Raw genomic sequence first — 15,139 nt, 5'->3', positions numbered from 1 at the left:
GTGCCAGAAACTATCGTCTGGCTGGAGAAACGAGCACATTTAGCTGAACGTCTACACCAGGGGTGTCCAGCTCCAGTCCTTGAGAGCCGGTGTCCTGCAACCTTTAGATGTGTCCCTGGTCTGAAACGCCTGAGTCAAATAATCAGTTAATTAGCAGAACTCTGAAGAACCTGACTGCAGACTGAGGAGCTAATTGTGCTATTTGATTCAGGCGTGTGGGACCAGGGAAACCTCTAAAAGTTTTAGGACTGGAGCTGGGCACCCCTGGTCTACACTAACGTGTCCTCAGCAGGGAGATGATCAGGGATCGGAACCACAATAGACCAGTTCATTGTTATTGTTTTGATGCAGGTTTTTCACGTATGCGCGGCGGACTGGTAGGCAAAAGGCGAACCCAATGGCAGACACAAACAGAGAAACTGACGAGTTCTCCAGGTATTTTTCTTCTTTAGATAACGTATCACAAGATCGTTTTAAGAGTAAGTTGATGGTTGATGGTATCAGATTACCAGATCCACACAGCAAAAGCCTGAAGGGACGGAGCGAGTCTGAAATGCTGGCCAAGGGTTTCGTACCGCGACATTTACAGCTGCCTTATAAACACAGCAGGCCAGTACAGACCAGAGAGCACGAAAGCCATGAACCCACTGGACGGCTGCAATTATTTTATATCAGGACATAGACACCAGCAACCCCCGCGACGCCATGAGGGATTAAGCGGTCAGAAAATGGATGGATGGATGTTCAGACATGTTTGTGTAACTGGAGGACACGACTTTGTGAAAGCCAAGCTATCCCCATCCCAACGGGCCAACAACCTTTTCAGGTCTGTATAAATCTCAGATCTAAATATTTTAGCGTAGTCACTGTAAAGTAGTTCTAAACCAACAATTGAATATAGATTCTGTTACTGGATATATTGTCTTATTAATCCTTTTCACAGACTAATGCCAGAGGGTTTGCATACATTGTACATGTACGTATATTATTACGAAACAAACGTTTACGTCTTAAATTAAATATATATCCTAATTTTTTTATTTATATAATGATTTAAGTAGAACAATGACTAGTGCAAAATTAAGTTGTATTTAGCGGAAATGAAGTATAGATTGCAAATTCTGTCGTGTTATGATGTCTCCCCCAGTCCATTGGGAGTGTCTGCCTGCATCCTTTTCATTGAAATTATCCATTTCTTTCTTCGTCCTTCGGTAAACGACAGAAACGTACATCCAACGATCTGGAATGCCTCTGTGTGCAACCGGGAGCACAACAAGTCGTAGGCATTGTTTAGATTCCAAAAATAAACTAAACGTACGCTCTAAATCACCCGTTTAGTCACGGTAGTAGACGGTAACAGTTCTGCTTTTGCCTACCCGCGGGACCCGGATGTAGCGCTGACGTCACGCGTGAACTGGTCTATAAATGTATAACTAATATTTTCTGACCATTTATCCGCATCATAAAAGCTGAACTCCTGCAGCCCATCATCACACCTGACTCACCTCAACGTCAGGTTTCTCCTGCTCTGACTAAATTAATTGTTAAGCATCGGGTTTCTCCGGGAGGGGGGGGGGGGTGGTGTCAGGAAATCAGGCCACTGCCACAGCAGAACTATTCATTTAAACATTTAAAAGCTTTCTGCACGTCTACCAGAGGAACAGTGGCTGTGGAGGGTGCTGCATATTTAGTTTAAAGGTTAAAGGAAGCATTAAAACAAGGAAACTTTTGGCTCAGAGACGTGAACCCCCCCCCCCTCCCGAGCTATTAAGGTGTTTTCCTGGCGGCCCTCAGGCCTGCAGGAGCTTCCTGAGCTCCTCGTCCACGCCGCGCTCTCTCAGCTGCTCCAGGCTGTGGTAGCGGTGGACGACGGCGTCGGCGGTCACCGCCACCACCCTGACGCCGTGCGGGTCGTCGCCGAGCTGGCAGCCGATGGCCGAGCTCACCACCATGTCCAGGCCGTCATGGCGGCCGCCGGCGTTGCGGTGATAGTGGCCGGAGAAGACGGCCTTCACGCCTGGAGCAAGAGACAAGCAGATGGAAGAGAGGAGGTTAAATAAAAACAGATTTAACTCTCTTCAGCAGAAGGACGGAGTATGAACAGGCAGAGCTAAATTATTCATTTCAGGCAGACCTGGACGTCTTTGACAGGAGAAGAAAAGTTGTAATTATTGCTCTGCAGCGTTCCAGCAGGGAGAACGCGCTGCAGGAAAGCCTGACCCAGACGTTTCCATGCAGGGAGAGCTGCTGCATCTTCAACGAGACGTGCAGCTGACAGGAACAACCACGGCCCCAGAAGAGGATGAAGTGCTGAGTCAGCATTAGAAACAGGCTTTGGTCTCCTAGAAGCCGGCACACGGCTTCTCCTGACAGGAAGGAGCTGTTTTTGGTGTGAAGGCCGTGATCAGCCGTCACCAGAACACAAACGTGACCCAAATCTGTGTCAGCAGCAGAAGCTCTGAGAGGACAGCGGCTCCACGCTGGGACCGCTCAATTATTAATGCTCCATAGAAGGAAGTGGATGATTTCAGCTCGCCTGTGTCCACGTTAAACTCATGACGCCTCATGGCAGGCGTCCATCTTTCTGGGCCTGCAGCCAGCAGACATGTCCTCCAGGTTTCCAGGTGAGTCCAGCATGGCCACGTCCTCCAAGTCATCCACACCTGGGTTTCCCACTTTCCCACAATAAAAATAGAAAAGGAAGGTGTGAAAGGGGCAAAAGGCATGATGGGAAACCCCAGATGGTTGGAGAAATGTTCTCCCAGACTTCCTAAGCTCAGACTAGACGGTCCCACTGGAGAAATGAGAAAGAAGTCAATCTGCAACAATGTTGACGTAGTTTTATCTCATGGTGTCAAACCTCCCACAGAGGAACCGTGCATATGTACGTGTGTGAGTACATCAGCGCGTCTCTGATGGTCCCACGCTCCCCAGAGGCATATACGACATTTTAGTGGTGCGTCTGTGTTCAGCTTTCCCTGCCTGCTGCAGATCAGTCAGACTTTCTGTTTGCTGGTAAATTCAACTAAATATCCTCCAATATAAATGCACTGTCACGCCCCTAAAGCCTTTTAAGAATTTATCTTGTTACAACCTCAAACCTTAACACCATTATTTGTGAAACTGTGGAGCCAATAGCAACACGATTCCAAATTCAATGCAAGACACTCGTTAAACGTGAGCAAAAAGCAGGATTTACTGCAACAAGTGTGCAGTAAATTGTCAAGTTTTTAATTTCCAAGCAAAGAAATGATTTCACTGCGATTAAAAATCCGCCGTTGTTCGCTCTAAGGACCTGATCTTCGGAGGATAAGACGAGCAAAGCGGATTTGGTCCGGCCCTTTAAACGAATAAACTGCAGGAACTGCTGTCAAAGATCAAATTAATCACACAAAACAGTTTTTAATAAATAGTAAACTTCTGCTATTTAACTTTTTCTTAGCGAAAAAGTCAATTATTATTAAAAAACATTAAGAAAAATGTTGTTTTGTCAGCAGAAGTTCTCTTCATAAAACGTTTTTTTGTCAGCAGAAGTTCTCTTCATAAAACTTTATTTTATGTCTGAGTTTTAATAAGAAAATATTCCAGCTGATAATTATCAGATTTATCATTATTCTACCGGTTCCTGTGTGTTAGTGACTAAACCAACAGCTGAGCAGAGCTTCTGCAGCTCCTGTTGACTGAAATTTACATAATTTTCTTCTAGTGTCTCAAAGTGCTACAAACAAGAGTAAAAAATTTTAAAAGTCCAACTTAAAAGCTTATATCAATCATAACACCTGGAAAAGCTACCGTAGGCTCACATTTACAGCGACATTTATCTCTAAACAGCTGATTTTACTCCACCAGCTGCTCACAACAGCTGCTTGAGCAAAAATATTACAAACCAAGGAAGCCCAAAATAATTTAACCCGACATTAATGCTTCTATCGCTGGAGATCCCACCAAAGCTGCTGCTCTGAAAAATGATCTTCATTATGATGCAGATAAAAAACATTACAGTATTTGGTTCATATGTGAAAAGAGTTTATTGGCTATGAATACTTATATTATATAATTAAGATGTCTGCACATGGACGGCCTGCTTGTTCCATGACAAATCAGACCGAGCATGACGTCTTAGAAGCTGCCTGAGCCATCAGAGCAGAGCTAAACACAGAGAGGCGAACTCATGGAAGCTCTTCCACTAATCAGGAGTCAGCAGGAAACACCATGAGAAGCTGAGCAGAAGCAGAGCTGACTGCAGAGACATAGACATAATATAAGAGTAGACGCGTCATTGGGTGGGTTCTGCCTATGCTGCGATGCGTCAGAGCGTCCGCCATCTTAAATGTGGCAAATCTGCAGTTACTCAGTAACTTAAACAGTATCAGAGGGACTTTAATCTCTGAATATACTTTGTATTTGTAGTATTTTTGTTTTTGTAATATTACAAGTTTATTTTCGTATCCCTTTAGCTTCACTCTCCTGAATTTATTCTCCTAAAGAATAAAATAAAATATTTAAAATAATCTAACGTGGCCCTATTACTCCAGGAGTGAAATAATTCTGCAAACTGTGACTATTCTGGAAATGTTCCCCCTTAATTCTCATAATATGATGTTTTTATCATAACATTATCACTTTTGTGTTTGTTTGTTTTTTTACTTTATTGACCTAGGACTTTTTTTTCCTCATATTATTAATTTTACCTCTTTAATACTCCCCCAAAAAGTCTGTTCCTAAAGGTTCATATATGACACGGTTTTATGAAATAATGAAGACAACAATGTTTAGATTTAACAAATTGATCCTTATATTCATAACACATACACACAATATATATATATATATATATATATATATATATATATATATATATATATATATATATATATATATATATATATATATATATATATATACACACACACATATAGACACACAATAAATAAATATATATATATATTTATTGTATGTATGTATGTATGTTTGTGTGTGTGTGTGTGTATCTTCTCTGATTCACGTTCACAATAATAGATCTCAACTTTTTTCTGCCACATACAATATGGCGGTGAGGTTGACGTGCGAACCTGCGCCCTATGACGCGTCTACGTATATGATGTCTGTGGTAGAGAGGCTGAATCCAGGAAGAGGATGATAAGCCCCTCCTTCATCCTCTTCCCACTAAAACTGCTGGAATACTTTCTGTTCGACAGACCTGATCAAACCAAGCACGTTTTAGCACTTTAATTCTGAGATGTTATTGAACTAAAGGGTTATTTAACGTCTTCGTTTCTACTAAAACCAAAAGGAAAACCAAAGGGACGACAGCGGCAGCCTTAAGCTGTAGGTTAGAAACGAGCCTCCTTCAGGAATGTGACGGGAGATTCATCGTTTCACCTCCTCTGATCACAGGGACGAGAAGCGGCTCTGAAATCCTTCTGAGAAGTGAAACTGGACCTTCTACACGGTGTGGAAATCAATCTGCTCAATGTGCCGGCTTCTTTCTGCGGCCTTTAAACAGAGAAAAACGATTCTAAAGAACCCATTTAAGTCAAAGTTCGTCCTTTCTGGAGCGGCATCATCACACGGCTTCAGGAGTCCAGCTGCTTTCAGTCGATTGTTTTCCAAAAGACGCTCTGAGGATGAAGGAAAACAAATCTGAGAGAGAAAATGATTTTCAGCGTCCAAAAGCGTCGTCTGAGTGGAGAAAAGATAAACGGGCAGGAGGAGGAAGAAACAGGCCGGCGCCGCCGTAATGGAGAGAGAAGATGGAGTTGACCTCTGAAAATGTCAGCCAGAACATATGAAGGGAAAACAGCATCGTTTCATATTTAAATGATCTCAACACATTCAGACGGTTCATATTTCTGCAACGATCCCGTCAGGCGCAGCGTCTCTGGATGGAAAAGTGTTAAAAGCCCAGCAGAGGCTACCTGATGCTGGGAGAGGAATAAAACCAGAGATACGATGGTTCTGATCAGGTGGAGATGTATTTAAATCCATCAGTGGATGCTTTTCTATGAACAGAGATGTAAAAATGTGTTTAGGTGATATTTCCCGTTTCAGACGTTCGCTCGGCTTGCTGTGAAGAGCTGTGGGGGAATATTTGCTTTAATTTAAATCTTCACGCAGCACATTGCAACATAAAGGTGCTGATTGTTGCTTTTTTGGGCCCAATAAGTTCTAAAGTCGGTCAAAGTGATACAATAATTAACCGGATCATGGCTCAGAATGGGGATGTGTGACGCTGCAGGAACCTTGTCAGCGTTTGAGGCGCCATGACCCGTCCAGAACACGAGGAGAACTCACGGTTCTCACTGAGGAACAGCAGAGTACGGCACGCCTTCATCACATCACTGGAGCGTTAACATCGTTTAAAGCCGGCCACTGGCTCGGTTCTGCCGGCTGGAGCGGCCCGGTTCATGGTGGGCCCGCTGGTACCAGCGGAGAGAGCAGAGGATTATATGCGCCTTGATCACCATGAATGAAGTTGCTCTTCTGCAGCAGAATAATCCCATTCAGCTCAGAACGGAGAACAGTTTAAAGCCCGGCTGGTTTTCTGAAGACAGAACCAGAACCCAGCAGAACGGCACCGGCACCGCTTCCCACACGCCGTTCTGTCTGGACCTTTCCAGCAGACGCCAACAGAACCATGAACCTGCGGCGCCGTCGAGTCTCAGAGGAAGCCGGCGCTCACCTGTCAGGCTGAAACGGCTCCGGATCCTTTGTGCTTTCCTCCGTTCCTGTTCATGGTGACTGAGGGGGGGGGGGGGGGGGGGGGGGGGGGGGGGTATTAGGGAAGGCAGAGAATCTCTAGCGTAAGCAGTCAGAGAGATGAAAACATATTGGATGCAAACGGAGGAAAATTACCTGGAGTCAAATTGAATTGTGAGGTGTGGGGAGAAATGCAGAGAAAGCAGCGAGGACCAATATCCAGACTATTATGTGAGCGTTAGCGCTCCTCTATGCAGCGATCATCTCAGGCTGCTGCTGCGTCTAAATACCACAATAGCACGCTGCAACTAGACGAGCAAACAACACATCTATTTAGGTCAGATCTCTAATCATCGTTTCCACAGTGATCCTTTTATCTCAAGGTCCCTGAATCTGATCAGATGGACTCTGGACTCTAAACCCTCTTCTGCATCCTGGGATCTTTAAAAGACTAATAATAGCCTTTTAAATCAAAGCTGAAGTTTTTTATTCAGGCAGGCTTTAACCCCTAAAACTGTCTCTGTTTGGTTTCATCTGGTAGTTTTTATCCTGTTTTAGTTGTTAGAAATTCATTTTATTGAGCGCTTTGGTCTCCATTGTTGTGGAAACTTCTACAAATACATGATGGATAGACTGAAAACATCCACATAGGACCACATGTGGCATCTGGGCTATAAATATGAAGAAAACCACGTCTGCCCTAAATACATTTATGGCAGAAACACTTTACCAGTATTCATAAGACCAGTCCCAACAGGACTCGCAGCTCCAATCCCATACTTCATGAAATTACGCTTAAAAGCTCAGATTTTAAAGTAAGACGTGTTATTCTAACATTTATTCCTTGCAGGAAGCAGCGTTCTCTCCTGAAGGTTTTCTTGAGTCAGTTTAATAATGTGGCGTTTATGCTCCCCTGACCGGCTGCGTCACGTCGGCCCAACGGTACCTCACAGGAAACGGTTTCACCGCGGCATTCTGGGTAACGAACAAGTCTAAGGCTACGTTCACACTGCATTTTTTTGTGAAATCAGATTTTTTTAGCGTCGTCGTTCATTTCCAAATGTATGTGATCTCCTGTGTGAACTGAATTCATACACCTTAAGTGTCCCGCATGCGCAGTAGAGGACGCGATGACGTCACACGTAGCAAAGCGTCCTCAGTGTTTGTGGAAGTAAACATGGATTATAATGCTGGTGCGTATTTTGCAGTCATTCATTTATTTTCTAACTAGAGCTTTCCCTCCATTGACTGCTCTCCTCATTGTTGTCATTTTTCTTCCAGTTTCTGCACAGTAGGATGCAGAATAGTGACGTTTGGCGAGTATCTGTGACGTACAGGTCGGATAAATGCGACGCGGCCGTACAGACACAGGTCACATTTATAAAGATCAGATACGCATCAGATTCAGGACCACATATCCAAGCAGCCTGGGTGGCATTTGAAAAAATCCAATCTGTGTTGTTCAGACTGTCATAAAAAGATCAGATCCAGGTCACACATGGGCAAAAAAGTCAGAATTGGGTCACTTCAGGCTGCAGAGTGAACGTAGCTCTGATCAGAGCAACCGAAGGCGGGATCTCTGTGCAGCTCATCTGATGTAGGCAGGGCTCTGCAGCTGTTTGCCATGAAAGGAAGTCCAATATGGCTACTCTACAAATGCAAGTACCCCCCCCCCCCCCAACATACAACATATGGACGCCACAGCATTCAACCTTTAATCGTTTAAAGTTTGTTGGAAACCACATGGTTTAATTTCCCTTTCAATGACAAGTTCACACTTTCTGTTGGTCGATTCATTGAAAACAACAAAAAAAAAAAACATAAGTCTGGTCCCGGTGCGGGGGGGAACATAGGTCTGGTACCGGTGTGTGTGTACACGCTTAAAGCCTCCAGTTCACGCGTCTATTTGCCACCAACCACATTTCTACACGCCTGTGAATCGTGATGCTGATCTGCTGAAGCCCTGAGAGCAGCGATTACTGTGATTACGGCTTTCAGCGTGAAGCTGCTGCACAGAAACATCGACGAGTGAAGAACTTCAGGGCTGAATAAAAACCTTCACAGCAGCCGGTTTACAGAAGCATCTCTGACGGATTTATTTGCACGTTTGCTGCGAGTGAAAACAAGCAATAAAAGCTGCTCTTTAATGCGAGCCACAGCACATTAGTGACTGCCGGTCCAATTAAAGGCCGACGCCGGCCCACTAACCGCGAGGAGGTCGTGGCGACAGACACTTTGACTACTGTGAGCGACGAGGCAGTGGACAGTTTCCAGAGTGGAACGCTCGCTCTGATGAACCAACCAGACTAATTACGCTCACAGCTCGTCTACGTGAAGCTGGGCCGCGGAGATAAGGCGCAGATAGCGAGGGGGTCAATACGTCACGATAAGTCACAGCATGTCTGTGGAAAACAGTCAGCACAGCAAAGATGGTTGGCTAATTCAGCAGCAACAGGCTGAGATCAGGGAATGAATGAATAAAATGACCCAACAGTGTGACGGGAACACAGAAGCAGCTCAGGAACTAAATCCTGTCTGGAACGGCCAGAACCTCGGTGATTTACTCAGTGGGCCCAGACCCGTGAGACCCACAGCGTGTGAAGGAAATAAAGAACTACCAGAAAACAACAACTGTGAGGCAGCAGAGCATGAAAAATGTCTCCGTTTTGAAGCACGCTCCTGTTTTATTGGTGCAGAGAACGGGTGCGTCATAAAGAGCGCTCAGTGATTTTACACAATAAAACTAGTAATACTTCAGCTGCTGCTAACGCCACATTCGTCTTCTGGACTGAATTATATTAGCACTAGATGCTCAAATACAGAAACGGATCCGTGTCAGCTGCTTACTTAATGAAAGCCTCGGAAGAAAAATGGGCTTTTGCTCTACGGCTTAACAACCTCCAGACTTCCTGCACACTCCTCTAAGCTGCTTTTGCATGATTCCCAACTCAAAGCGTTTATTGGAAACAGTAAACCCACGCATGCATGGCTGAACCCGAATCCACTCTGATTTATGGTAATTAAAGTGACCGCTCAGGTCAGATGAGCTTCTGTGTCTCTGCTCTGTCTTCTCTAACATAGAAAGTACTCCTGGGTCAATGTGAGCTTCTGAGCTTTCTGTGTCTCTGCTCTGTCTTCTCTAAGCCCCAGTGGGTGGAGGCAGATGAGCGTTCACACTGAGCCTGGTTCTGGTTCTGCTGGAGGTTCTCCTCCCTGTTAAAGGGGAGTTTTCCTCTCCACTGTCGCTTCATGCATGCTCAGTATGAGGGATTGCTGCAAAGCCATCAACAATGCAGACGACTGTCCACTGTGGCTCTACGCTCTTTCAGGAGGAGTGAATGCTGCTTGGAGAGACTTGATGCAACCTGCTGGGTTTCCTTAGAGAGGAAACTTTCTCACCAACCTGGAGGATCTGATGGAAGCTGACTTTGGAAAGATCTTTTAGATGATGATGCGTTGTTAACTGATGCAATATAAATACACTTTAACTTTATTGAATAGATGTTTCACACTTAGCAGCAGACAGAACTTTATTTTATTTTTTTATTATTATTATTTTTATTAGTCAGCTGGTCTGATTCTACATTCTTGAGGAAAAACAAGAATGTGCCGTTTTAACTCATTGTGAATTTTTCTCTACTCCACACAGGTTCAAAATTATACATACAGGCCTAAATGAACACATAGACCCTCAGTAATATCTGGTTAAAAAGCTTTTAGCAAGTTGGAGGGAAACCGCCTGCCTGTTGTAGAATGTATTTGTTTCTACAAAGACAAAAAGAAAATCACAAAAAAGATGACAGCCTCTAAGCAAGAATGGTCCCGATCCGTCAGAGTTTGACCCAGAAGCTGATATCCAGGACCTAAAGCCGGTGAGGGATCTGCTGACTCCAGAAATATCAACCCTTTAATCCAGAACCCAACTTTATGGCCTTTTGCATCATTATTCTGCACTGCCAACGTTGCTGAACGTTTATAATCCATTTAAATACTCAACTGAACATTTAGTGCACTTTTGCACCAATATTATTTTGCACTGACCCCATTGAACTTCTCAAATTAATGCCTTTTTTTGCACCATTATCTTTGCACTATAAACATGGTGGAACATTCTTCTGCAAACTTTTTTAAAAGCTGTTTTTCTCCTCCACTGTTACATACTTATCACTGCTGCACTCTATATTGTATTTCAATTGCAATCTCATTGCATTGCATTTAAAATGACAAAGTTTGTCTAAATCTGAGTCTGATGTGTTTCTCGATAAAAGCATTTAAACTTTTTTAATCATAGAAAAGCTGCAGGTCTAACGGCACCAGAGCAGCAGAATCTGCTGCAGAGTCCGCCATAGGAACCTTTTCCAGTCTGAACAACAAAAACCCGACGCTGACAGAACTGATGAGCAGAACAGAACCGGGGAGCGTGCACCGTGCCGGCATGACTGGGCCGAGCTGAGCCCTGAGATGACAGCTGCTGTGAACCGGCGCTACATAAATACACTCAACCAAAGTGAATAGTGTTGTGGGGGTGTCTCCAGTATATTTGGATAGGTTTTGCTTTAAAATGATTTCTTTAACAGTGTTTTCTCAGACTGTGGCGGGATGATATATGAGCCTCCGACGCCACCAGACCTAATAATATATGGCTGAAAGTCTTTATTGGCCTCTGCGGTAACGGCTGTGATGAAGAGCGGAGCGTCTGGAGGCTTCATATCCCCGGCTGCAGCACCGAGGCACCGGCAGCAGAAGCAGCAGATGATGTTTGCTCAACGGTCGGGTAATATGAAGGAAATAGCAGCGGGGCTGACGGCTCTTCAGATGTAACATCATTTACCACAGAGAGAAAATGACCCTCACACACAAACAGCAGAAGACCGCCTGATTTCCTATAAATAACCTGTCCTAGTTATCCGGGAATACTCGCTCACATCTATTCTGCTCAGGAAATGCAGCCGCTGGGATATTCTTAATTTGCTGCCACGTGTAAAAATCTGAGACATAAATCAGAGTTTATCACTTTAATTCATGTAAAAAATTAGGACACCCTGTGAAAACCTTTGTTTTTCTAACATTGTTGGACAAAATGTGTATTTAATATTCATTTTAATAAAACTAAAAGACCTTTTAAATTTTAGTGGTAAATGTAATTTTATAAATGATTTCTGGTGAGAAATAAACGAGGACACCCCCCCACATCGCTTCATGTTAAAAATGCCACTTCCTGAATGTAACAGGAAGTGCTTTTATTTTATCAGGGACAGGCTGCCTTTGCTTAGAATTATTCCGTCGGCGTCTAACTACTCCCGCATACTTTAACCGATTTCAACAATTTTTGTGTCAAAACGTTCGGCTCGTTCCCGGCATGCCTGCTATGGCTCATGGTTATGCTAACTTTTACACTTTTTAAAATATTTCACTTTTTGTGCGATTTTTTTGGCTGTTCCCATTGAAATCAATGCAAATTGCTTCAAATTCCTTCACATTCCTCCAAATTCTTCACATTCTTCCTATACTTCCAATTCTTCTAATTGTTCTTAATCTTCAAATTCTTCAAATCTTTCACATTTTTCAAATTCCTTCAAATTTTTGAAAATTTTCAAATTTCTTCAAATTCTTCAAATTTTTCAAAATCCTTCAAATTTTTTGAACTTCTCCAAATTTCTTCAAATGTTTCAAATTCTCACATTTTTTAAATTTCTTCAAATTTTTTCAAATTCTTCAAAATTTTCAAATGCTTAAAATTTTTCAAATTCCTTCAATTTTTTTTTAATTCTCCAAATTTCTTCAAAATTTTAAAATTCTTCTAATTTTTGACATTTTTCAAATTCTTCAAATCTTTCAAATTCTTCAAATTTCTTCAAATTTTTCGAAAATCTTCAAATTTTACAAATTCCTTCAAAGTTTTTCAAATTCCTTCAAATTCTTGTATTTCTTCCAATTATTCAAATTTTTCAAATTGTTCAAATCCTTTCAAATTCTTATTTTTTTTTTTAATTTTTCAAATCTGATTTCAATGTTTTCTGCATCTTCTGCTCAATCATTCTGCAGATTAGCATTCTCACTTGCTGTTACGTAGGAACAGCTTTTTCTAGTTCTTACTATTTTCTACATATTTTGTTATTTACTATGTTCATTGCATTTTTCATATATATTTACTCTTTACTACTAAGAAGTTTAAGGTTTTAGATCTCTCTTATCGTTGCAGAAGGCCTGCAGAAAGCAGAGAAATATGTTGTGACTATAAAAAGTGTTTTTATGAACTCTATTCAGCCATCTGGAGTGCTTACGAATAACTGAACTGTGTGAACTGTTTGGTTTTATCTGGAAGGTCACGGTTGTTTTGCTTCTCCCGACCCCGTAGCTCTACAGTGGAACCAGGGATTCCTCTGCCTAAATAAAAAGAGGAGGCGACGGATTTGCTTCAGAGTAGGGCTGAACGATTTTGTAAAATAATCTAAGTGCGATTTTTTTTCTTAATATTGTGATTTAATGTGATTTTTTTTCCCCAGTTTAATTTATCATGTGTTTCAAAATATATACAAACAACAAATCAATTTGTTTCCTCGCCATGTGGATTAGTTGCTAAAAGACCCACAGCATCTAAACTCAGAGCAGTAATGATTGCGTTCTGCCTACAATATATTTCAACCAAAATTGCAATTTTGATGTTTTGATTTTTCTCCTCATTAACCACAAGCAACAAAAATGGCCTCTAAATAAAGATGTTTGTAAACAAGGACTATTTTAAATATGAACTTTTAATGTTTCTATTAATCAGAATATTGTTCGAGAGAACAGCTTTTAATTTAATTAGACATCAATCCTTGTTGAAGATAAAGTGCAACCAACAAGCAAGTCTATGTATTAAACTGATTGACCTGTACTTAATGCTTTGTATGATTATATAAACTCTAAAACAAGTAATAAAATTAGATTATCTCACTGCTGCAACTGTCTTCCCTTCCATGTGGAGGCAAACCCACTTTAAACATTTTACCAACACCTAATGGACGTGTCTGATTCACTAATTGTTAAATAGCCAAAAATTGCAGACCTCTGCGATTTGGAAATTGCGTTTTTTTAAATCTCGATTATATTGAAAATGCGATTAATTGTTCAGCCCTACTTCAGAGTGAATTTGGAGATCTGTATTAAGCATCTCCGTTTAGCTCTCCTTGCAAGATTTATGAAAATTACCTCTTCTGTTGTCTCTCCCCCTTGTGTTTGTTTAATAAATGTTTTAGGTGTTTAAACCTGACATTTACCTGTTTTTAGACTCAGTGACGGCGTCCCACAGCAACATGTTCAGCCAGATTAATGAGCAGCAGGAACACGGTGGTTCTGGGTCTGAAATTAGCGCTCAGTGTGGGAAACGCTGCTGCGCCTTTCTGCCTCACAGGAGAATAAATGTTTTTCCCAAAATATTTGTGCATTTGAAGTCGTTTGTGCTCCCGCCTGCATGTGTGACTGGCTCACTTCCTGAACTAGGCTAAGCTCAACCATCTCACTGTAAGCCTGTAGTGGTGAACAGCAGCCAATTAGAACCTCACTTTTATCTTTAGTCTTTCTCAGGGTATTTTTTGAGCTTTTCTGTTCGTTACAGAGATTCATAATGATTGAGCGCCTGGTAAAATGTGTAAAAAGCCTAAATAAATTCATGCTTGAATGCAGAAGCATGATCTCACGCTGAACATTTTACAAAATAAAAAATTGGCAGTTTGAGTTCTTTTATTCGGTGGCAGAAAAATCCCACAGTCTGAAATAATTTGTGCACCAAATTTCCAGTAATTCTGGACGGTGCTATGGAAAAAAAGTTGATAAATTAAAATAAGAGCTTTCTTATAACGGCTTAGCTGCTCATTTCTTCTACTTGGCTGACTGTTCAGAACCTCCTCCACACCCTGAGGCTTCCGGCCTCCAGGTAGAAGACCAGACGTCCAGCAGAGAAGAAGACCTACGGCTGCGTTTTCATCACTTGTGGAAACATCGTTCATTTTAATCATAAAGATGTACTGATCAGAGTATAAGGGATAGACGTGTTAGAAAATCGATGGATGGATGGATGATCAGAATATTATGGCTGATTGATGATCTCAGAGCATCGACCCACCGGTTCTGATTCGGACAGCGTCTTATAATATATATATATAAAATCTGCTCTGCGCCCTCATTGGCTGGTCCTTCTGCGAATCCCAATTAACAGCCAATTAACAGCCAATTAACAGCCAATTAAAGCCGCGATGCTCCAGAGCAGTAACGCAGCACAGACAAAATCAGTGCAGGACTAGGAGAGCATAAATGGGCATTTTAGTTGTTTACAGTTGCTCAAGTAACTCAGCAAAGCTCTGTGTATGTCAGTAAATACATTGATAGATGTCATATTATCCAAATATATCATAAATTTATAAAACACATCTAAAGAAGTACTTGTTTAACCAAACCA

At 42.0% G+C, this 15,139-nt stretch overlaps 1 protein-coding gene across 1 annotated transcript in view; it reads right to left on the bottom strand.

Annotated features, from left to right (window-relative positions):
* Window positions 1–1,259: 1,259 nt before the first annotated feature.
* The window catches only part of cpped1 (calcineurin-like phosphoesterase domain containing 1), a 30,419-nt gene continuing 16,539 nt past the window's right edge, over window positions 1,260–15,139 (bottom strand). Inside the window, exon 6 of the mRNA XM_036132117.1 lies at window positions 1,260–2,017. Within this exon, the coding sequence (XP_035988010.1) occupies window positions 1,791–2,017 (227 nt within the window). The 3' untranslated portion in view covers window positions 1,260–1,790. The remainder of the gene's footprint in view (window positions 2,018–15,139) is intronic.

The sequence above is a fragment of the Fundulus heteroclitus genome, unplaced genomic scaffold (genome assembly GCF_011125445.2).
Source record: "Fundulus heteroclitus isolate FHET01 unplaced genomic scaffold, MU-UCD_Fhet_4.1 scaffold_47, whole genome shotgun sequence".
In the NCBI taxonomy this organism is placed as follows: domain Eukaryota; kingdom Metazoa; phylum Chordata; class Actinopteri; order Cyprinodontiformes; family Fundulidae; genus Fundulus; species Fundulus heteroclitus.
The sequence above is the reverse complement of the archived record's forward strand: the minus strand, read 5'-3'. Positions and strand labels throughout refer to the sequence as shown.